A 25,305-nucleotide genomic window follows, 5' to 3' on the forward strand; every position below is an offset into this window, starting at 1 on the left:
CAGAGCTTTTCAATTTCCTCCAATATTTATGTTTGGCTTTGCAAATAAGGAACTAGGAACTGCAAATAAGGAACTGGGAACCAACTTCAGCTTCGTCCTTCCTGCGCTAGTTTTTCTGTGGCTGATTTTTATTGAATTTATTGCTATGGGTCTGACGGAATTTCTGTTTTTATGGCTGACTCAGTTGTTGATTGGCTTACTGGCTTTTTTCTTGTTTGGTTTTATTGATCTAGCTGTTAAGATTCTAAGCTTCCTTGAAAGGCAAATACACTAGAGAGAATAGGGTAGATGTAGTTTTAAATAAATAAATGTTACTGATTTAAAAAACCTATTTATAGCCCACCTTTACATTAAAAAATATAGCAAGTGTGGTGTAGTGGTTAGAATTGTGGACTGCAAACTCAGAGTTCTGGGTTCAAACCCTCTCACCTGGGCTGGTGACATGATGTTCGCTGGTTGACCTTGGGTCAACAGTCTTTCAGCCTCACCTACCCCATGTAGTTGATAAAACAGAAGGGGATAAGCTTGCATGCTGCCCTGAGATCCTTGGGGGAAAGAGTAGGATACAATTTTTTTTTAATTGGTGGTCTAGAAATTATAGCCTTCAGACAAAATATGACTAACCAACTTCAGGAAAATATATCCTTTCTAAGCCCTCTGAAACAAGACAACTTTATTATGGGTCTAAAATCAGCTCCGAGGAAGTGAAACTAAGTTCTTCTAGGCAGAGTTTCATAACCTTGGTGCTATCTCTGAAAAGGCCTATTCTTTTGTATTCCAGGGAGAAACAGAGAAGATTCTCTGGAAACTATCACAATGTCTCGTTCTCAAGAACCACCTTATATACCAGAAGGCCCTTTGTCGAGCCTATACATGTTTTTGGAATTTTGAGAATAGAAAGTGGTTAGCATAATAAAATGGCTACCATGGGAAAGAGAAGATAGGGTGGACCACAATATGTTGGTTGATTCTATAAAAAGCTGAAATTCCAAGAAGTCTCCTATGACGGATGCAGCTGTTTCTGAATGGGTACCCCCTACAGATGCAAAAAGAGTCTTTTTGGAATTTCTGAAGCACCTCCTGCTCCAGTGAGGTAGAAGATAGCCAGTATTAACTCTTTGCAGAAAAAAGCAAGCAAGTATAACCTTTTTGTTTGGATTCTATGGGGCTAATTTAGGAACCAAATTTGCAACACAAATGTAAGTTAAGAAAATTTCTTTAAACCAAAAAAATTCTTTAAACCAAACCTTTCAACAACCAGAACAATACAATATTTTTTAAAAAACCAAACTCATAGGTGCACCCTGCCAGAGTCTTCAAGGGAAACCCTGCCACCTCTGAGATAGCCGCTGGGTCTCCACCAGGCAGAATGCCCATAACCCTGCATGACTCACTACCACTCCACAAGAGTGGCATCGGCAGAAGGCCTGAGCCAAGGAAGCTTAAAGGAGGTGAAGTGCCAGACTGGCAGTGCACAATCCCAGCCTGGTACCAGAACAGGGCTCTGAGAGCAGTACTTCTTTGCAGGATCATAGCCAAAGTGCAGCAAAATCTCAGGATCCTTAACACCTGCCAGAGAAGGCTGCATGGCAGGATGAGTGGGTCCACTAGGTGCAAACCCTGTGCTCTGAATTCCAGTCTGTGCCCCCAAGTCTTAACCAGCCAAACGTGAGGTTTCACTCCAGACAAGCCTAAACCTTGCCTGCCTGCAGAACATGGGACAGGGAGGCCTTCCACTGGTCAGGCCCTCCTGCCCGCCTAGGGATCACATTCCCCTGGTGGGGGCAGGGGATCCACCACTCCCAGCCTTTGCCCCCTCCCACCTCTTACCTGTCCAGCAGGAGGGAAAGGTGCAGGGGAATGGGCCTGGGGGGTAAAACCTCCAGAAGAAGCACGCAGGTGGCATGCTCCCAGCAGGTGCAGTGACATCACTTCCCCAACTGATTGAACTGACCCTGATCGAAGCGTGGGAGCATGCTCACTGCTGGCCCAGTGACGTCACTTCCAAGAAGTGACATCATTGTATCAGTGCCAGGACAGCCCAAGTGTTGCCTGACATACTGGCCGAATCCACACTTCCCTATCTTCCGCTTTTCATGTGCATTAATCGCGCTGGATTCTATCCTGCAATGTCCCAGTCTCTGTTCACATCCCTTCTCTTACTGCCACTGCCTTGCGCTATACTTTGTCTACATCCCTGGTAGAATCGCGCAATACGGGGCGGGTTTAGATCCGACATCGCCAATGACCACATCACGTTAATTTTTTTTTTTCATTTTTTCATCAGATTTCCGCTATAGCATTTTTTTGCTAAATTGCTATGGCAAGGCCACACCCCTGTGATGCCTGTGATTGGTTAATGTTATTCTATGCCTTCTTCTTTGAAATCCATTGGACCATTATTCTAGCGGGCTAATTTGAACTGATATTAAGGTGGGGTGATCCAAACTCTCCAAACGGGCAGACTAATTATTTGATGCTTGAATGTAATGTTAGAATGATGGACTTCTGCTATAACGGTAATTTCAGCAGTTAAAATTTTTTTTTTAACAGCCACCGATATTTCCGACTGTTCGCCATCCTAAAAATGACACGGAAATGGAAATGACATCACCCCTTGATGTCTCTGTGGGGATTTTGGAGCACCCCGATTAAGATTTATGGCCGGGATTGTGCAACAATGCTGGGAAAGTCCCCTTTTTTAAAAAAAAAGGGAAAGGGCGGTCAGGCAGGCATGCTGCGGAGAGAGAAGAAAAGCTTGATAATTGCACGGCAAAGAGGGATGGTGTTCCGGAAAGGCTGCAAACACGGAAGTGGGATGGTTTGAAGGGGGGGGTCTCCTTGTGAAACGCTTCTATTTGTCCACATCCACGGTGAGAACCGCGCAAGAGAAGCGTTTGAACGCATGATAAATTCGTCTGAGGCGCAACGCGAAAGACATGAGAGAATGGCAGGATTGAAGTTAGAGTATGTGAACAGCCCTCTGAGAAGTGAATAATGGGTGGGGAAAAAGTGGAAGACTTGAGAAGTGTGGATTCGGCCACTGATGTAACATCCAGATTTTCAGGTGAATGTAGAGTTGTCAACTCTGGTTTGTGAAATTCCTGGATGTCTGGGAATGGAGCCTGGGGAGGAAGGGGTTTGGGGCAGGAGGAACCTCTGCAGGTTGTAATGCCATAGGTTCCCTCATCCAAAGCAGCCATTTTCTCTCGGGGAGCTGATCTTTGTAGTCTGGAGATCAATTGTAATTCTGGGGATCTCCATACCTCAGCTGGAGATTGGCAGCCCTAGGTGAATGTAATGTCACATGTTGCAGGGCATTATTTCCACTCACCACCCTGCCCTGAAAGCTCCCAGGGATGCCAGCCAATGCCCTGGCATCCCTGCTTGTCACCAGTGGGTACCATGCTGAGGATCACAGTTCTATACAATACATCTTTGTCAGACTTGGACATCTGTTATATGTATCAGGCTGTGTAAGGCTGTGTGTAGAAAAGGGACGTGCCATATTGAGGCCAGGCCAAGGCTATGTTGGCCTACTCAAATCTCACCCTGGAGGGCATCCCCAGTGGCTGATTTTGAGCTGTATGTCCCCTTAAAAATCTGGAGCTTGCAGTTAAAAACGCTGTTCTGGCGACCAGACAAGAGCAAAAGGCCTGGCTGCTAGTATTTATAGCAGGCTCGGCCAATTCAGGGGCTTCACACTTCATACTTGGACCTGAAGAGAATTCTGAGGCCAGATGACACACAGTCCCAGCTGCAGGTTTCACCCCCAAATCTCCTGATATTCCCAAGCAGGAGCTGGCAACCCTACTGGCTTCCACCAGCAACCTGTGTTGAAATTTTTTAAAAAACCTGCTGGTGTTGCTTGCACAATGATGTCACTTTCAGGGAAGATCTGGAAGTGAAATCAGGTAGTTCTTGGAATTGCTGGAAACTTTTACCATAAAGTTTCTGATGAATCCTAGACATCACTTGACTGGATTTTCCCAGAAGTGACATCATGGTGTACACAGCGCAGCACCCCCCATGTCTCTGTCTCCCAAGATATTGTTGTTGCCAGGCAACCCCACTACAAAGATTAGTCGGTTCCTCTGAAGGAAATAACAGCTTCAGAGAGTGGGCTCTATGATAGACCATAGAATCTAGGTGAAATGGAAGTCCTAGAGTGATATCACAGCCCCTTGAAAATCCTCCCCGTTTCAAACTCCATTCTCCACCCAGTCTCCAGGAACTTCCTGAACTAGAGTTGGCATCCCTGGTCGGAGCATGTATATGAAGTGAAAAAACAGCAACAGAGTCCAACCACAGTTTGGGAGATTTTCATTGGCTATAGGCCCTCTGCTAGTGCTTAGATACTGGAGGATATCCAGCCTAGCCAGAGTGACTACTGATTCTGTGCCTACACTCAGAGGTGGTGTGCCAGCCTTGGACCCAAACCCTGGAGATCTTGACACATACACTTGGTTACCTGTCTACTTGTAACACGCCCTGCCCCTGCCCAGCAGTTGCCTTTTCAGTGACCTTTTGCATTGAAAAGGCAACTGCTGGGCAGGGGCGGGGCAGAGCAGAGCAGAGTCACCTGGGCTCAGGAGCACATGGTCTGCAGCTGCTAGAGGAGGTAAGGGCTTTTTGCCTTTCTTGGCTGTGGTGGGTTAAGCTGAGAAGCTAAGGGTGGTCCTCTCTAGCTTTGGGGCTTTTTGTGTGTAGTTTTGTGTTGATTTGAGAGTAGTTTTGAGGCTGAGTGTGTTTGGGCTTGATTGGTTTGAGGGTGAGTGTGTTTGTAAGGCTGCTGGGGGTTGCTGGGTACAAGCCACACCCCCCCTTTGTGCTCACCTCCTGTGCTTAGCAGGAAGTGACCTTTTGCATTGAAAAGGCAACTGCTGGGCAGGGGCGCGAGCCTTTGGCGCGAGCCGAAGGGCGAGAGCTAAAGGGCTCTTGGCCTGTGGCTCTTAGCCGGGGGATCATAGCCGTTTTCTTTCCTCTTTCTGTGTTATTCCTAAAACAGAATAATGAAGTCAGAATGCCAGCAGGGGGTTGGGGGCTTTCCAGTGTATTGCACTGAGTGTCACATGTATGACTATCTGCCTTCTGGTCAGAAGTCCTGGATGTGTGCTCGCTGCAAGGAGCTCCTGGTTCTCAGGGAACGAGTACGTACCCTTGAGGCCAAGGTGGCTGACCTGGAGAAGCGGAGACAGTTAGATAGGCACGAGGACAAGATTCTCAGGGACAGGATAGATGTGTCCCACTCTAAAAATGGCAGCGTTCTTGTTGTCAAGGAGAATGAGGATCTTGTGGAATCAGGGCACTGTACTGAGGATAAGGGGAACATGCCCTCAGAAGGGACCTCTTCTTCAGTTGGTGAGCAGGTTTCCTTTCGCATCAAGGAACCATCCCTGGGTGGGGCAGGAGGGAGGCTCTTGGTAGTTGGTGATTCGATCCTTAGACAAGTAGATAGCTGGGTGGCACAACCGCGTTCTGACCGTATGGTGACTTGCCTGCCTGGTGCGAAGGTAGCGGACATTACGCGTGTTATAGATAGGCTGGTAGATAGTGCTGGGGAAGAGTCAGCGGTCGTGGTCCATGTTGGAACCAACGATGTTGGGAAATGCAGTCGTGAGGTCTTGGAACAAAAATTTAGGCTGTTAGGCAGGAGACTCAAGGCCAGGACCTCCAAGGTAGCCTTCTCAGAAGTGCTACCTGTTCCACGCGCAGGGCCAGAGAGACAAACGCAGATCAGGAGTCTCAATGCGTGGATGAGACGATGGTGTAGGGAGGAAGGGTTCAAGTTTGTTAGGCACTGGGATTCTTTTTGGGACAAGCGGGAGCTGTACAAGAGAGACGGTCTCCACTTGTCCCGAGAAGGAACCCGGCTGCTGGCACTTAAAATCAAAAAGGTGGCAGAGCAGTTTTTAAACTAAATGCTAGGGGAAAGCCGACAAGAGATAAAGTGTCTCTGGTTCAGGATGGTTCATCTCAGAGAGATGAAGGGCTAGGTATAACACTTCTACAGGGAGATAGATTAGAGTTGTCAACTGAGATGGAGACAAACAGTGCAGATGACCTAACTACGTCTCGAGGCAAAGTGTGCCGGGGAAGTTACAGGTGTTTATATACAAATGCTAGAAGTGTCCGAGGTAAAATTGGGGAGCTGGAATGTTTAGTGTTGGGCGAATCCATAGACATTGTGGGCATATCAGAAACTTGGTGGGATGAGGAAAATCAGTGGGACACGGTGATTCCTGGATATAAATTATATCGGAAGGATAGGGAGGGAAGGGTTGGTGGTGGGGTGGCTCTATATGTCAGAGAAGGTATACATTCCAGTAAGATTGAGAAGGTAACTGAATTAGATTCGCTTCTGGAAATGCTATGGGTTGAAATTACGGGCCCAAATGGAAACTTAACTGTGGGAGTTTGTTATCGCCCTCCAGATCAGAAAATAGAGGAGGATTATAAAATGATGACAGGTTTAAAGATGACTGCTAAACAAAAAAACTGTGTTGTAATGGGTGATTTTAACTACCCACACATTGACTGGGCCAATGGGTGTTCGAATCGGGGGAGAGAAAGTGAGTTTCTAGACTGTCTCAATGACTGTGCTATGGAACAGATGGTTACAGAACCTACTAGGGGAGAGGTGATCCTGGATTTGGTCCTCAGTAATGCTGAAGACCTGGTGAGAGATGTAAATGTGATTGCACCACTTGGGAACAGTGACCATAATGTTATTGAGTACAACATATGTATAAATAGGAAATTGCCAAATAAGACCAACACAGCCTTGTTTAACTTCAAAAGGGGTAACTTTTCTGAGATGAGGGGGTATGTGAAGAAGAAACTGAAAGGGAAAGTAAAAAAGGTCAAAACACTTGGGGAATCTTGGAGACTATTTAAAACTACAATCCTGGAAGCTCAAATTAAATATATACCGCTGGTTAGGAAAGGCACAAATAGGTTTAGGAAAAGGCCAGCATGGTTAACAAGCAATGTAATAGAAGCTGTAAAAGGTAAAAAGGATTCTTTTAGGCAGTGGAAAACTAGTCGGAGTGAGGTTGATAAAAAGGAGCATAAGCTGTGGCAAAAAAAGTGCAAGTCTGTGATCAGACAGGCAAAAAGGGAATATGAGGAGCATATTGCAAAGAACATAAAGAAAAACAATAAACAATTCTTTAAATATATTAGAAGTAGGAAACCAGCTAGGGAGGCAGTGGGGCCCTTGGATGACCAAGGCGTAAAAGGATTACTAAAGGGTGATAGGGAAATGGCCGAGAAGCTGAATGCGTTCTTTGCTTCTGTCTTCACTGTGGAAGATAAGAAGTGCATGCCCACTCCGGAAGCACTGACTTTGGGAGGGGTTTTGAAAGACCTGAGTCACATTGAGGTGACGAGAGAGGAGGTTATGCGACTGCTAGATAATTTAAAAACTGATAAATCACCGGGCCCAGATGGCATACATCCAAGAGTTCTGAAAGAACTCAAGTGTGAACTTGTAGATCTCCTCACAAAAATATGTAATCTGTCATTAAACTCTGCATCTGTTCCTGAGGACTGGAAGGTAGCTAATGTTGTCCCCATCTTTAAAAAAGGTTCCAGGGGAGATCCGGGAAATTACAGGCCAGTCAGCCTGACGTCAATACCGGGTAAGTTGGTGGAAACTATTATCAAAAATAAAATTAGTGGGCACATTGATGACCAAAAGCTGATGAGGAAAACTCAGCATGGGTTCTGTAAGGGAAGATCTTGTCTCACCAATCTGTTAGAGTTCTTTGAGGGAGTGAACAAACAAGTGGACAAGGGAGACCCGATAGATATTGTTTATCTTGACTTCCAGAAAGCTTTTGACAAAGTTCCTCATCAAAGGCTCCTAAGTAAGCTCAGTAGCTATGGGATAAAGGGCCAAGTCCTCTTGTGGATCGAAAACTGGCTAATTAATAGGAAACAGAGAGTGAGTATAAACGGGCACTTCTCACAGTGGAGGGTGGTGAGCAGTGGGGTGCCACAGGGGTCGGTATTGGGTCCAATGCTTTTTAACTTGTTTATTAATGATTTGGAATTGGGATTAAGCAGTGAAGTGGCTAAATTTGCAGATGACACGAAATTGTTCAGGGTGGTGAAAGCCAGAGAGGATTGTGAGGCACTCCAGAGGGATCTGTCGAGGCTAGAAGAGTGGGCATCCATGTGGCAAATGAGGTTCAATGTAGCCAAGTGCAAAGTAATGCACATTGGAACCAAAAATCCAAAATATAAATACAAGTTGATGGGGTCTGAACTGGCGGAGACTGACCAAGAGAGAGATCTTGGAGTCATGATAGATAACTCACTAAAAACGTCAGCACAGTGTGCGACTGCCATAAAAAAAGCTAATGCTATGCTAGGGGTTATTAGGAAAGGGATTGAAAACAAATCAGCCGGTATCATAATGCCTCTGTATAAATCGATGGTGAGGCCTCATTTGGAGTACTGTGTATAGTTCTGGTCGCCACACCTTAAAAAAGATATCATAGCACTGGAAAAAGTACAGAGAAGGGCAACTAAAATGATTAAAGGGTTGGAACACTTTCCCTATGAGGAAAGATTGAGGCGCTTGGGGCTCTTTAGCCTGGAGAAAAGACGACTGAGGGGAGACATGATAGAGGTTTACAAGATAATGCACGGGTTAGAGAAGGTAGAGAAAGATGTGTTTTTCTCCCTTTCTCACAATACAAGAACTCGTGGGCACTCTATGAAATTATTGAGCAGTCGGGTTAGAACAGATAGAAGAAAATACTACTTTACACAAAGGGTGATAAACACATGGAATTCGTTGCCACAGGAGGTGGTGGCAGCTACAAGCATTGCCAGCTTCAAGAGGGGACTGGACAAATATATGGAGCAGAGGTCCATCAGTGGCTATTAGCCACAGGAGATAGATGGTATTCTCTTTGTGGGGAGGTGGTGCTCTGTTGTCTTGGTGCTGGAAGGAAGGCAGTGGGAGGGCTTCTGGTGTCCTGGCCTCACTGACAGTCCTTTAGATGGCACTGGATTTCTAGCCACTGTGTGTGACAGAATGTTGGACTGGATGGGCCACTGGCCTGATCCAACATGGCTTTGCTTATGTTCTTATGTTCTTATGAATATCCTTCACTTGTTTTCAGCTGTCATAGCATGTTTTCCCAAGTCTTTACCTAGACAGTTTTTAAATGGTGCTGAGGAAGGTGATGCTTTTTTAGGAGATGGGGCCTGTGGAAGCAGTCAGGAAAGAATGTCCATTCGCTTTTCTAGGCTGCTGCTTAGGCCACACAAATGTTATCTCGAGAAGTAGTGTACATACAGCTGGACTTCACTTGAGACAGGGCTTGTTTTTGGAGTTGATAAGGGAAGCAATTGGGAGAAACAAAGCACCTGGAGTAGATGAAATACCAATAGAGCTATTTCAAACTACAGAAATGGATGTATTGTCGAAGGCTTTCACAGCCGGAGAACGATGGTTGTTGTGGGTTTTCCGGGCTGTATTGCTGTGGTCTTGGCATTGTAGTTCCTGACGTTTCGCCAGCAGCTGTGGCTGGCATCTTCAGAGGTGTAGCACCAAAAGACAGAGATCTCTGTCTTTTGGTGCTACACCTCTGAAGATGCCAGCCACAGCTGCTGGCGAAACGTTAGGAACTACAATGCCAAGACCACGGCAATACAGCCCGGAAAACCCACAACAACTACAGAAATGGAGTCCATCAAAATCTTAACAAGAATCTGTCAACAAATATGGAAAACAAAACAATGGCCCACAGACTGGAAACGCTCAGTTTGCATTCCAATTCCAAAAAAAGGGGATGCCAAAGAGTGCAGTAACTATCAGACTATTGTGTTAAATTCCCATGCGAGAATGGTCAAGATTCTACAGCATAGACTCTTACCATTTATGGAATAAGAAATGCCAGATGTTCAAGCTGGATTCAGGAAAGGAAGAGGCACTAGAGATCACATCACAAATTTACAATGGCTAATGGAACACACCAGGGAATTTCAGAAGAAAATCAGCCTGTGTTTTATAGATTACAGCAAAGCTTTTGATTGTGTGGATCATGAAAAGCTATGGATAGTGTTAAAAGAAATAGGGGTGCTACAACATCTGATTGTTTTGATGCGCAACCTGTACTCTGGACAAGTGGCTACTGTTAGGACAGAATATGGGGAAACAGAATGGTTTCCAGCTGGCAAGGTATTAGACAAGGATGCATATTATCTCCCTACCTGTTCAACCTCTATGCAGAGCTTATTATAAGGAAAGCTAGATTAGATCTAGAAGAAGCTGAAGTAAAAATTGGTGTAAGGAAAATTAACAATTTGAGATATGCAGATGATGCCATGTTACTGGCAGAAAATAGTGAAGACTTGAAACAGCTACTGATGAAGGTTAAAGGAGAGAGTGCCAAAGTAGGATTACATCTGAACATCAAAAAGACAAAAGTAATGACTACTGAAAATTGCGCAGTTTTAAAGTTGACAATGAGGAAATTGAAATTGCCCAAGATTTTCTATTCCTTGTTTCAATCATCAACCAACAGGGAGACTGCAACAAGGAAATCAGAAGGGGATTGAGACTTGGAAGAGCAGCTGTGAGGGAGCTAGATAAAATCCTTAAAGATAAAGAGGTCTCTCTGGGAACCGAGGTCAAGATAATCCAAACAATGGTATTCCCCATTACGATGTATGGATGTGAAAGTTGGACAGTGAAGAAAACTGACAGGAAGAAAATTTATTAATTTGAAATGTGGTGCTGGAGGGGGGTTCTGCAGATACCATGGACAGCCAAAAAGACAAATAAGTGGGAACTAGATCAAATGAAGCCTGAATTCTCCCTAGAAGCTAAATGACAAAACTGAGGCTATTGTACTTTGGTCACATTAGGAGAAGACAAAATTCTCTGGATAAGTCAATAATGCTAGGAAAAGTAGAAGGCAGTAGGAAGAGAACCTAAAACGAGATGGCTTGACTCAATAAAAGAAGCGACGGCCTCCAGTTTGCAAGATCTGAGCAAGTCTGTTAATGATAGGATGTTTTGGAGGTCTTTCATTCATAGGGTTGCCATAGGTTGGCGGTGACTTGACAGCACATAACACACACAAAGTGAAGTGAGCACCAAGGTTGAGCCTTGGAACTTATCTTAATTACCTGGATTACAGTCCTGGAATTTGCAGAGTAATTATAAAGAAGAGAATGCCCTTGAGCATGCACAGGGCACATTTCTCTTGCCACTGAATAACTACATCCAGCCAAAACTGATATGGAATGAGGACTGAAAAACTGGTTTCTAGGCAGGATTCAGCTCTGAAGCACCAGCGTTCAGTTTTCCGTGTAAGGATTGCTGCTTGTACGACTCTCCCCCACCCCTAATTAGGTGATCTCAGGCAGGTCAGGGCTGTGATTGCGGGCTGTCGAGCTTTGTATTGGGTTACAAATTGAATGGAAATAAGGCTGACTGTGTGAAACTTGTACTAACTGCAAGGACAACCCTTGCAACGTGTGCCACACAGCAGCAAGTCAGACCATTTTGTTTGGTGCGTGATTGAGATAAGCCCTTGAGGTGTGAGGAGGGCTGCTGGGCTGAGGCTCAGCTTGTTTCCAATGTATTTGGCCCAGTATAACACTGGTCTCCCCTCCCCCTTTTACTGACATACCAACATATTTAGTTACATGTAGACAATAACATTGTGGAGGGTTTTTTTTGGAATTCAGGCCAAGAAAGATGCCTGTTTATCTCTTTAGATATTTATATCTTGCTTTTCTTCTCAATGGGGACTCGAAACAGCTTACAACATTGTTCTCTCCTGTTCTTGTTCCTCCTCACTGCCTAACCTGTGAGGTAGGTTAGGCTACAGAGGCCAGGGGGGGTGGGGGAGGGCAGTGAATTTCCATAGCAGATTGGGCATTTAAAGCTGGCTTTCCAAGATCATAGTCATACACTATAATCCAGGGGTTTCCATCCTCAACATGTTGACTAGAGATGGGCACGAACAGCAATACGAACCAAAAAAAGCCCACGAACAGCACAATCTGCTGTTCGTGAACAAGCTGTTTGTGAGGCCCCATTCTAAACGAACAGGTGGTCGTTGCAAGCCTCGTTCGTTGCTGTTTGTTGCTGTTGGTCAAGCCAGACAGTCTGGCACCTGCAATCAATTCCCTTGGCAACTTAGGCAGGGATTTCTGAACTCTGTCTGAACTCCTGCTGTTGCCCTGGAAACCCCAATCTAAGCCCAATTTAGCTTGATAGGCAGGTCTTCATTCCAAGTGTGGACTGGAGCTCCAAATTTGTTACAAGAGGAAAAGACCAGGGGGGTGGGGGGCTCCCAACTCTGGCTTTCAGGGAGAGACGGCTGCTGTTAGAGAGACAGGGTGAGTGCATTGGAGCTTGAATTGTCTTTGTGTGTGGTGGAATAGGGATCTACCCCTTCAGGTTCCAAGGCTGCTGCCAGGCTCTGGGGCCAAGCTATTATTTATTATTGGTACCTTTCCTGCTGCCTGCTCAGGTAGGGTTTCTGGGAGTGGTGTGGTAGGGATCTTGATGGCTGGAGGAGAGCCTGCTGGCCCCCCACGAACAACGAACAACATGTTCATGAACAGGATCATGTTTGTCAATGTTCATTGTTTGTGGATGGTAATGAAAAACAAACACCATGTTTGGGTTTTTTTTCTGTTTGTGCCCATGTCTAATGTTGACCAGGGGCATTGTGTGGCACACACCAACACCTTTCCTGGCATCTGCCAAAGGTTTTCAAAAAGTGGGAGGGGCCAGGTGGGGCTTTGCCCAGCAAGGCTTTTGATTGGCCTTTGGAGATTTGATTGGCTGTGCAAATTTTTTAAAATGTTGCTTTGGCAGCAGCTGCCACCACAGCACATCTGCACTGGATGACTGAATGTAAGCTCCAGTAGACATTTTGTGGGTGGCTCCACCTCTTGCAGCAATAAGCTTGCCATTCTGAGTGGCAGCAGGAGAAAAATAAAATAAAAACCAGCAATGATGCTATGTCACTTCCAGGAAGTAACAAAGAGTAGCAAGAAATTGCCGGAAGGTCTATGGTTTTACCATAGAGTTTCCAGTTATTCCTACAGCTACCTTCTTTCACTTCCAGGTTGTACCTGGAAACGATGCAGGGATGCTGGCAATATCATACACATGACCCCTCCCCCCTCCTGACCTACTAATGGGTGCCAGGCTTGGCCTGGCAAAGCTATGCAGCAGCCATTTTGTATCAACCATTTTATGGCTGTGCTCGCTATGCTATATCAGAATTCCAAAGATGTCCAGGCCTCAAAAAGGTTGAGGACACCTGCTCTAACTGCTATACCACACCTGCACTACCCCTGAGAAAGGAGTTGATGCCACTCACTGTGAAAATTACTGAGAATTACTAGCTGTGTTGGAGTCCCCTGACAACTCTTCGGAAATGAACAGTCCAGAGATGCAAGTTCCCTGCCTTTTTGGATGAAATAACAACAGCCACGGCTATGTATGCTTTGTTCAGTGTGATCAAACCTCCTCCTTGCTTGTTGGGATGAGGGAGGTAAAAGCAGCATTCCAACTCTGGCCTCAATACTTTGATATTTGGCTGGGCATGCATTAAAGTTGTATTCTAACAAAGGCAAAACTTCTATTGCTGTGAGTGCAAATGAGAAGGAATTATAAAGTGGTCTATCCCAGGCATTTGCTTTGAACCTGTTTTCATCAGTCACTGGAACAATGGTGTTTCCTTTCCTATGAGGATGTCTGAGTGCTTACATTTTATCCTCCAACAGCCCTGCAAAGTAGTTTAAGTTGAAAGAAAGTGAACGGGGCAACATTACTCAGCAGGCTTCTAGGCGGAGTGAAGATTTTAACCTTGGTCTCTTCCCTTGTAGCTCAAAATTATTACAGGATGCCATCTCTCTGAGAGGAGGGAGTTCATGTGTTGGTTTTGCAGGAGATATATGACTCAGTGGGGCTGCCCATGCTTTGGAAGGCATGGTATAGGTTCAAAACAATTGATAAGGCAGATCATTTAACATTAACTAATATAACTAAAGTATTAATTATGGAAGACAGATGACATCTGGTCTTTTCTCCACAGAACTCTAATTAGCAAAATCTTGTTGTTGTTGTGGATGTATGGGTTCCTTCTTTAACAACCTTTCTCTACTTTTTGTTCCCCCTTTGTCTTTTTTCTTCTCTCCTAGGACTCCCTGATTCTGCCCCCCACACCTCTCCTCCACCGTACAATGCTCCTTTACAGCCTCCTCCCCCACCCCCACAGGATGCCCCCATCCCTGGTTACAGTGACTCCTCTGCCACAACTGTGCACTCAGGCACTGCCACACTGCCCCGACTCGGAGGGGCTGCCACCCTCCCCCGCCCTCCCCCTTCCTCCGCCACCCTTCCACGCCCACCTCGCCACCATTCAGCCACCCTACCCCGCCTTCCTCCCGACCCTTACATGCAGGAAACCCAGTTCAATGGCGCACCCCAGGGCTATGTAGTTCAGACACATCCACCTGTCGGAACCCTACCTATCGGAGGGTATATGCACCCAGGGTATCCTGTCCAGCTGCAGCCCTGCACAGCATACGTACCAGTCTACCCTGTTGGGGCGGTGAGTGCCTGCGTTGACAGGAGTATTCTTTCAGATGGGCATCCTTCTGTGGGCGGGGTTTGTGTGGGCTAGACTGAGAATGTGTGACTGGTCACACATATGCAGCTTCATGGCAGAACTTGGATTTGAACTCAGGTCACCCTAGTCTAACCATTACATTACACTAGCTTTTGACAATGATGCCTAGGAAATCCTATGGTTTCTGAGAAGCTTATTAGGGGTTCCATGTAAAGATCCGTAATGGTGTACAATCTACCTTGAATGTCAGCAGGCCTGTCAATATCAATTCTCTCTGGCATTTTGTGGCCACAGTGGTGTACGGGGAGCATTGCAGGCGCACTCTTGGAGCACACAGCATGATGGAGAAGTCCAGCAAATGTAGTTAGTGCCGCATTTAAACAGCGTTGACACAGTAGAACATGCTCTGGGTTCCTTTGTAAGGCACATGCGGCAGACATGCAGAGATTCCTCAGCCAATGTTGAGTTGGAAAGGGATCCTCCAACATCGAAAATTTGCCAGCCACTCCCCCACCCCGCCCCCACACTGCCTCTAACTATTTTTTTTAGCAGAAGGCTGTAGTTTGAACAGAAGGACTGGCAACATCGACTGTGTCTATTGGTTCACTCCCCTACAAGGGGAATGATAGGCAAACACATTTTTATTTCCCTGTATCGTAGCTGGCAAAAGTGACTTTTGGTCTTCTTGACTTCTTTTCCAGCACAGACTCAGTTGCTGTTCCTATTTAATGGGGAGATAGGTAGAGCCCTTTTTTTGTTTCTTGGACTGAGTCACCAAAACACAATGTGGGGAGGGCTCTGCCGGTGCCAAAGCCTCTGTTCACCATGGGGAGGAGAGAGTTAAAAAACCCTTTGCACGTGCAAGAAAATTCTCTGGAGAAACACAGGGAAAGGCTAGGATTGGGGTCTGTGTCACATGCCTGCTGGGAAGCACCTCAGGGCCACACTAAGCCCCCAGCCCGCCTAGCCTTATCTCAGGGAAATCCCCTTCTCTATGCTGGGCTTCGGATCCTAGAGAAAGTCCTTTCTCTTGTGTTCTGTATAATCCAGAGATTTCTCCCTGATTGTGGGAGGACTTTAGAAAATCACTTTTACGGAGGGTAGTTTTGAGCAAGCTGACATAAGCTGCCAAGTCAAGCAGACGCCGCTTTTCCTGAGCCGTATCATTTGAGGGTGCCTCAAAGAGAGGGTGTTTAATATTTTAACATTCCGCAGTAGAAAATGAGATCATTCCCTGCTTATAGAAAGTCAGCATGTCTAGAAAGCTAAGGTGAACTTTTCTCTCTGACAAGGGACATTCTTCCCCCCCTGCTAATGCTATCCCCATCTCTGCAACCTGCAATGGTACAGTCCAGGATAAGCTTGATTCTGATTCAGAATCCACTTGATTCTGCTGCTTTCAAGTGGGAGTTTCCTTCCAGCATTGGGAAAGTCTTTTCAGTATTTTTTCTCCTTTCCTTCCTTGATTCCAATACTCCTTTTGAAGTGAGAGGTGCATTCCTTTTTTTTTTGTGTGGGTGGTTGTTATCGTTACTTTAGAATGCCCTGGTTTGTTGCTGATTTCTGCAAAATCTCATGGAGGCGTTCTTTTGGAGTTGTACCTCTTTCGACTGCAAGATGGCAACTGCATTTTGCCACTATTTCTCACATTAAACATTCCTGGTATATAGTTAACTAGCATACCTTGGAAAAGCCTAGGTTAGAACCGGCGTAGTTTTCTACTCATGGTGGAAGAATATTTTGTGATTCCCCCCTTGCAGTCTGAAGTGGTGCAGTCCAGGAAGTTCTCATCCGTAAGATTGTGCTGAATATCAGGTTCATCTCTGAATTTTTGGAGCAATGTAAACTGGAGATCCCCTCCTATTGTGATACCAGCTTTCTGTCTCTTGCCCACAGCCATACCCTCAGGGCAACCCTCCTCCACCACCAGCTCTTTCTCCAACACAGATGACTCCTGGCATTGCCATCCTGGAACCACGGCGCCCACCACACGATTACCTTCCCATCGCAGTCCTCACCACTATCTGCTGCTTCTGGCCCACAGGCATCATTGCCATAATCAAGGCTGTACAGGTGAGCATCAGGGAAGAGAGGAAGGGGCTTGTCACCAGTTTCGCTCCGGATGAATCTGCAGGGGTTGCCTTTGTATACTCAACAAGTACATCAGGAAGGGAATTAATCAGTATGTGTGTTTGCGAAGGCCTGTAGCTCAGAAGGAGAGCATGTGTTTTGCATGTGGAGGGCTACTGGTTCAGTGCTGGCTGCATCCACACGATGAGAAATTCCATGTTCCTTCTGTTGCTGGTATGAATGGGGGCTGACCGAAGGAACGTGGCTCTGATGTGGGTGGAACCTGCAAAAATACACATCTTCCCATCCTGACAGTGCCCCAGAAGAACATACCAAATCAGGTTTGGGAAAGACAGCACTGCAGCGAAGTGGAAAACGTGGAAAGGGTGATGGGGGAATCGGGAATGACATTGTGTGGATGTGCTTCCCAAAATGTGAAACAGGAGCAAAGCCTCCATGTGGTTAAGATTTTAAAGGAGGGGCTATGGCTCAGTGGTAGAATACCTGCTTTGTGTGGTTCAGTCCCTGGCATCTCCAGTTAAAGAAGGTAGCCCATGCAGGAAAACATCTGGAGAGCTACCAATTGGAGAGTATTGAGCTCAGAAGACCAACTGTATCTCAGTACAAGGCAGTTTCATATATTCCTGTGATGTGCTACATATTTCTGCTCCCTGATTTGCCAGTAAAGAAGGGCTTCATCCCCCAAATGGACTGCCACTGTCCATTCACACATGTTACCTCCAGGTTGGCAAGTGGGGGCTAAATGATATGCTTCAAAGGATCAGATATGCCATAGAGATTGCCCGTTGTCAAACTCTACAGAATGCTGAATACAAGTACAGTGAGTAGGAATACTGCCTGGTAATGTTGGCAATATGGTTGCCGACTGTGGTTTGGGAAATTCCTGGAGAATTGGCGTGCAGCCTGGTGAGAGCAGGGTTTGGGGAGCCAGCTATAATACCATAGAGTCCACCCTCCAAAGCAACCATATTCTCCAGGGGAACTGGTCTCTGTAGATTAGTAGTAATACCAGGAGATGTCCAGGCTCTGCCTGGGGGTTGGCAACCATAGGTGGTAGCCGGAGTTTTACTGTGGTGGCATCTGACATCTTTCTTGTTATTGAGCATTTTGGCAGGACCATCCTAAAAACCTTCACCATGCTTTGAATAAGAAATTGCCCCTTTTCAGACAGAGAAATGTCTTGAATAAGGAAATATACAGGAAAATGGAAACAGCTCAAACTCTGTGGAAACATATGCTGAGTGTGCTCCGTATTTGTATCTGGCTGGCACCCCTCACCTCCCACACATGTACACGTTTTGTACTCCAGAGTCAATAGTTTTGTTCTGTGCTCTGAAAATAAGCCAGCGCTTTAAGAAGGCTGGCAGCCATTTTGTTGAGTGGGTCGAGCTGGAGGTCTCTGCCTCCAGCAAAGGTGCAGAGAGAGGCTTTCTCTTCCTGTCAGCCTAACATAGTAATAACTTTAATTTAAAACTGCTAGTTGGAAAGCCACCAAGAAGGATGTCTGCTCAGCAAGGCTTTCTGAGAGCGTGTCATAGTGAAGATATGGGTCAAATCCACATTACTCATTCTAAGTCGCATGTTCCCCGCATTCCCCACACAATCCCGAGTGCCGGTCACATTACCTCATTAAACAGACGCATTTCATTCGCATTTCTCCCGAATATGTGGTCACAGGTTTTCAATGGGAGTTTCACGGTGGCCGTGAACGGGCCAATGCGCAATTTACGTGGTTTTTTTAAAAAACCACCCCCCTTCCTGTCTCTCCGGCCGTTCTGAGAGTTCCTATTGGCTGATTCAACTTGCAAGTGCTCCGTAGTCTGCAAAAGACTGTTTTTGACTTCATAGCATTGGATTTATTGATTATGCTGTTTCTGAATCAAATCTAGTAGTTTGAAAAATCATTTTGGGGTGAATCCACCCTCAGAACGGACTCGCGAAACTTCCTTTTTAACTGTTTTTTATTTTTTTTATTTTATATTACTGTAATATCGAAATTATGAAATATCGAAATAATGACACTCCAAGGAAGTGAAACTTCAGTAAAATTCAGGCACTGAACTGTCCTGCATAGGAAATGCCCACAAAAGCTTCCCAAATGCTTCCAAATTTCCAAAAAAGAAACAGGAGAGAGCCATCAGTGCTGTCAGTGGGGGAAAGAGAGGCAACATTATCTTCAATGATGTTTCTTTATAAGGAAAGATCGAAATAACAGAAAAGTGTGCTCAAAAAAATTTTAAAAAATGGGCGGGAAAAAAAGGTCCCGCCCAAAAAAGCGGTTTTCGAGCGGCCGTGTGACCGGAGGGACGCGCGAGAAAGACGGATTGGAAGCAGGAATGTGAACGAAGAGGAAAAAATCGCGGATTGGAGGCAAACGGAAGATATCCGATAAACATGCGGGTAATGGGTGAATGTGGATTCGACCAAAGTTAGGAAGGTGCACTCAACTGATCTTGAAGGGTGGCCAAGGAAAGTCTTCTCCGAGGGCCTATCTACGCTACCAAATTAAACTGGCTTCATAATCTCTCCCTACTGAGAACTTTGGAAATTGTAGTTCCGTGAGTTTACCAAACTACTACAACCCTCTTGGTTCAACCTGAATCAGTCTATTGCTTCAAGCCCACGCTTCTTTTATTTGTGTTCAGCAGAAATTCTCTCATCCACTTTCATGTTCTTCTAAATATTTTGAAGATAGTTACCACAATAACGTACGTCAATGTTGTTCTAAGTATGGTTGCTAATTGATGTCCAGACCACAGAAATCAGTTCCCCTGGAGAAAATGGCTGCTTTGAGGATGGACTCTATGTCATTATATTCCACTGAAGTCCCTCCCCTCTCTGAATCCTGCCCTCCCCAGGCTCTATTCAGAAATTTCCCAACCCAGAGTTGGCAACCCTAGTTTTAAGTTAAATTATCCCTAGCTGACCTACACATGCTGGCAGAACCCAGTGAAGTTTATGCTGGACTATACCACTTCAGTGGGGGGGTGGATGGGTGGGGAAGGAGGGTATCTCACATTAAAACTGGGTAGATCCTATGTTGTTTAATATGTCATTCTTAGAATTACTTATGCTCTATTTCAGTATTTCTTCAACTCTGTATTGGAATTCTGCCGTTTTTAAATCTTTGTAAATTTGCATGTATATACCTACAACATGAGTATTGAAATGTCTTTGAAACTGACTGTACTGACCCACACTGTATAATCTGCTTTGAGTCTCAGTGAGAAAGGTGGACTATAGATAACACAAGTAAGTAAATTAACCATTGCTATCTAGAAGATTAGCGTGGCAGGAAGATGTTTAGATTGAAACCCCTTTTGCTAGTTTTCTGTATGCAAAAAAGTTAATTTTGTTGATTTGGTTTTTATCCCACCTCTCCTTAAAGGAGCTCATGGTGGTTACAAGGTTCTGGTTACCCTTGCCTATGCTGTCCTCACAGCAACCCTGTGAGATAGGTTTGGCTGAGAAATAGCACCTTATTCAAGGTCACCCAGTGAGTTGCACATAAAAGGGGATTGGAGCCCTTCTCCTCCAACTTTGACAACTTACCCACTATGTTCTTTTACGTGAGAAGCAGTCCTCCATAAGAACCTAAGAGGAGCCCTGCTGGATCAGACCAGTGGTCCATCTAGTCCAACATCCTCTCTCACACAGTGGCCAACCAGTCACTCTGGCGGGCCAACAGCAGGGCACTGAAGGCCTTCCCTTGATGTTTCCTGCTAGCCCTGGGTTTCAGAGGTTTACTGCCTCGGCATATGGTGGTTCTCTTTAGGTCCACCTTTGGCAACGGGCCATGGTGATGATCCTCCATCTGCTGCTCAAGTGGTGCAGTCCAGCAGGAGCTCTGCTGATCACACAGTGCAGTTCCCAGGTTGTTGTTGTTGTTTATGTTTGTACGATGGAGGTCGTCATGGAGAACTTATCCCGACCCTCACCTCCAATGTTCTCATTTTCTCTGTCAGGTGCGGACTGCAGTTGCTCGTGGTGACATCGTCTCGGCAGAAATCGCCTCACGGGAGGCCCGCAACTTCTCCTTCATCAGCCTAGCTGTGGGCATTGCCGCCATGGTTCTGTGCACCATCCTCACTGTGGTGATCATCATAGCTTCCCAGCACCACGACAATGATTGGGACCCCTAGCGATCGACCCATCGAGGCGTTATTTCCTGCCTACTCCTGTACCACCCCGGCAACTGGTGACGACAGCCCCCAAATCCCTGGCAGCCATCGGTCCTAATGATGGTCCTTGGCAACTGTTTCCCCCTGCGGTCTTTAGCAACCGCCTTCTCCCCTGCCAACAATTACTTGGAAATGCTTGGCAATGGTCTCCTGCACAGCTCTTGGCTACTGTTGCCCTTGCAAATGGCACATACTCAGCAACTGACTTCCAGACAATTGCGGTCAGACTGAATCCTGACACAGCCCAGGGTGCTGCTCTCTTAACGGCTCTAGCAACAAACTTTCCCTCCTGCCAGTCCTTTACCAGAATATTTTGCTTGCTTCCTTCCTGCCCAAAGGAGTAGGCTCCACCTTCTGCATCCACGTCTATGACCATCTTCCTCCTGCTGCCTTTGCATGCACAGTGCCGCCAACTTCCAGAAAAAAATCCCTGCCTCAATCTCAGTTGAGGTTCACCCCTCTTCTCTCCATCCACAATGTTTTTCCAGCCATTCTGCAAGTTTTAAGAAGGCCTGCCTCTCATGGGCTTGCTCTTGGTGTTTGCGACTAGCAAGATGCAACCTGTACTGATCTCCCAGCGACACTGCTGTTCTACAACCCACCCACCCCCGAAGTCCTAGACTTAGGAGGAGGTTTACAGGGCATCGAGTCTCCAATCCAGGAAATTCAAGGTTCGAACGTCCCCCATACATGGCTGTCCAGCCACTGCTTGAAGACCTCCAGCCCAAGGAGGGCTCCCTCCCATATAACTGGTTCAATGGTAAAACTGCTCTTATGACTGAGAATCCGCTAATGCTTTCCTCTTTCTCGCTTGGACCTCCACCCCGGTGGTAGGTGGAGCCACCCAATGTTTGGGAGTTTTGGAGTCTCTTCCTGTTCTTAGCTCTTGACTCAAAATTCCCCGCCTTCCTCTATATGGTACTCAACGGCCTCGCTCAGCCTTCCTAGCACTGTTTTAGGGGTGAGCAACACAATCACTTTCAAAGTGGGTCAGTTCCAAATGCTCAAGATATAGCAGTTGAAACCACCATTGTGAAATTAGGAAGGCATACCTTTCTCCTGGTTCTGTCAGCCGGTTGAGTTTAATGAGGTTAGCGCTTGTCTGTTCAGCTCTGATCGTTTAAGGAGCCCTCATTCTGTATGGCTTTAAGTAATCTCCCTTTTTGTCCTACCCATCTCTCACTACTATTTCTTCCTTCTCCCTTTTGCCCTTGAGAAAACAACAGATAAGCAGTGATGAAGATTACTGAAACCTCGTATTTATTTTCCTTTATCTCAATACTTTCTTACCGTATTTATAAATGCTTGGGATAAATGACAGTATATCCTTAACTCATCCTTACAGCAGTCCTACAAAACAGGCTGGATTAAGAGATTTATACCCTTCTCCAGGGCTTTTTTTTCAGATGGAATGTGGTGGAACGGAGTTCCCGAACCTCTTGAAAATGGTCACATGGCTGGTGGCCCCGCCTCCTGATCGCCAGACAGAGGGGAGTTTAGATTGCCTTCCACACCGCCGAGCGGCGTGGAGGGCAATCTAAGCACCCCTCTGTCTGGCGATCAGGGGGCGGGGCCACCAGCCATGTGACCATTTTCACTGAGAGCAACCCACTGAGTTCCACCACCTCTTTTCCCAGAAAAAAAGCCCTGCCCTTCTCAGTCCATTGACTATGACCTGGATAGCCCAAGCTAACCTGATCTTGTCACACCTTGTAAAACTAAGCGGCATCAGCCCAGGTTATATTTGGAATGGAGACCACCAAGGTGGTCAAGAGCTGCTTTGCAGAGTATTTTTTTACACAAGTCCACTGAAGTGCATGGGCTTAGAAGGGTGTAACTCAGCTTAGGGATTGCCACAGTTATCATTTTATTTAGAAGACAGGCCCCCCCTGCTACTTAGTGCGCAGGATTCCTTACATGAAGCCACATTAATCTATTATTATTATTGTTGTTGTTATTATAATAATAATAATAATAATTATTATTATTAAAATTTATAGTCCACCCTCCCCACAAATGGGCTCAGGGCGGGTTACAACATACAGATAAAAATACATCGATACAACAATAACATCAAATAATCATAAGAACCAGATTCAGCGGCATAAAAACAAGCTCTACACCAAGTTCCTAATATCCTAGATCAGGATTCCTTTCACCTTTCCCTGCAGTCCATAAGAAAAAGAGGGGTGTGTGGGACGTGAGTTGGTGCACAATTAGCCACCATTCCTACATGGGGCAGATGACCTATATTGTCCCCTCACTAGTAGGAGACAGGCAGGGAGGCTAATCAGTGGACCTGAATACTGGCCTCGACCATATGCCTGGCGGAACATCTCTGTCTTACAGGCCTGCCGAAAGGACACAAGGTCTTGGCGGGCCCGAGTATCCTCCGACAGAGAGTTCCACCAGGTTGGGGCCAAGACTAAAAATCCCCTGGCCCTGGTCGAGGCCAGTCGAGCCTCCCTAGGGCCAGGAACCACCAGTAGGTGTTTTCCTGTGATCTAAGCACTCTCCAGGGTACATATGGGGAGAGGCGGTCCCTCAGGTATGCCGGTCCCAGTCTGTTTAGGGCTTTATAGGTTAAGAACAAAACCTTGAACCTGATCCAGAACTCCACGGGGAGCCAGTGAAGCTGCTGCAGGATTGGAGTCACGTGCCCTGTACGGTGTACCCGTCAGGACACGTGCAGCAGCATTCTGGACCCGCTCCAACTTCCAGGTCAGACCCAAGGGGAGCCCTGCATAGAGCGAGTTACAGTTGTCTAATATGGATGTGACCGTTGCATGGATTACTGTACTTAGGTCATGGGTTGAAAGACAGGGGGCAAGGTGCCTGGCCTACCGAAGGTGGAAAAAGGCAGACTGAGCAACTGCCATGACCTGGGCCTTCATTGATAAGGAGGAGTCCAGCGTCACACCAAGACTCATGACCTCTGGAATGGGCACAAGTGGCGCCCCATCTAACGCTGGGAGCTGCATCCCCATATCCACTGCTCCATGGCCCAAGTACAGGACCTCCATGTTCATAGGGTTCAGCTTCAGTCTCCTCTGCTGCACGCACCCAGACACGGCCTCCAGAGCTCTATTTATGGCCTCGGGAGCAGAGCCAGGCCCGTCATCCATCAATAGATACAACTGGGTGTCATCTGCATATTAGTGACAACCCAGTCCGAAACTCCATACCAGCTGGGCGAGGGGGCACATATATTGAGTAACAGAGGGGAAGAGTATCGCCCCTTGTGGGACACCACACTCCAAAGGCTGGCATACTGATAGCCTCCCCCCAAGCGCCACCCTCTGTCCCCGACTGTGGAGAAAGGAGACGAGCCACTGCAAGGCAGTCCCTCGATTCCCGACATTGGCGAGGCGGTGGGTCAACAGTTCATGGTTGACTGTGTCGAACGTTGCTGAGAGGTCCAACGACACTAGCAGCACCGCCCCGCCCCGATTCAGTTGCCTATGGAGATTGTCTGTGAGGGCGACCAGCACTGTGTCAGTCCCGTGACCCAGATGGCAGCCGGACTGGAATGGGTCCAGTCCGGCTTCCGTTAAACTACCACAACAAACATTGTTTTTAAAAGATGAAAAATGAGATGGTGATGGGGAAAAGATGTGTTTGGGGGATCCACAACAGCAGAGAGTCTGCAAGTGCCCTAAGAACAAAAAGTCATTACTTAAAAAAAAAGAGAGAACAATATTATCCAGGAGCAAGTGGGGTACCTACTTCTACAACACACGTCTGATTTCACACTCTGATTTGGTGTGAGATTCCAATCAGCAGTTGCTTCTGACCAAAAACAGATTCCAGGTAAGTGATTTGTGCTGGGTTGCCTAGCATCACAACATTTCTGGCTGCAGTTGTGTGAAATAACATTTTCCAAAATTCTCGCCCTCGTAAACTGCGTTCCACATTGTTATATGAGAGTTCTTTTTTAAACTGGAGCATTCCAAACACTGACCGCTCAGCTGAAGTGGCACAACTGTACCCCATCATTCTACATAATGCTTAACAGAGTGTGTGTGCATTGTGGAGGGGATCCAGTACCAGGAGGCATTAGCACATCTGGGTTCACATGGAAAGATTTCTGGCTGTTCTGTTTATCATTCCCAGTGCCTCTCCCCAAAATTGTTGTGCCAAACCCACATTCTGTCACATAAAGAAAAAAAAAACCTTCCCAGTTTTCTGCCATTTTTTGTGGATGTTGGACTCTGTGATTATATTATTATCTCTGTTGCAAGTGACATGGTTACAGAATCTCTCTATTACTTAATAAAGATACTTGATTCTCAGTATCGGCTGCCTTTTTAACATTGTTCAACCCACTGTGGTGGTGGTGGTAGTGGGGTTCCCTTGAAATGTTTGGGGCATGTTTCTTCTTATAGATGGTGGCAGTTCCATCATCATATCAC

General features: G+C 46.2%; 1 protein-coding gene across 1 annotated transcript; it reads left to right on the forward strand.

The window, feature by feature from the left end:
* The first annotated feature begins 1,385 nt into the window (after nucleotides 1–1,385).
* PRRT1 (proline rich transmembrane protein 1) lies at nucleotides 1,386–20,854 on the forward strand. The gene is made up of 5 exons (XM_054976507.1): nucleotides 1,386–1,488; nucleotides 14,191–14,296; nucleotides 14,396–14,603; nucleotides 16,518–16,694; nucleotides 20,678–20,854. The coding sequence occupies exons 1-5, from the start codon at nucleotides 1,386–1,388 to the stop codon at nucleotides 20,852–20,854; spliced, it is 771 nt and encodes a 256-aa protein (XP_054832482.1).
* Nucleotides 20,855–25,305: the final 4,451 nt, after the last annotated feature.

The sequence above is a fragment of the Eublepharis macularius genome, chromosome 4, assembly GCF_028583425.1.
Source record: "Eublepharis macularius isolate TG4126 chromosome 4, MPM_Emac_v1.0, whole genome shotgun sequence".
Lineage (NCBI taxonomy): Eukaryota > Metazoa > Chordata > Lepidosauria > Squamata > Eublepharidae > Eublepharis > Eublepharis macularius.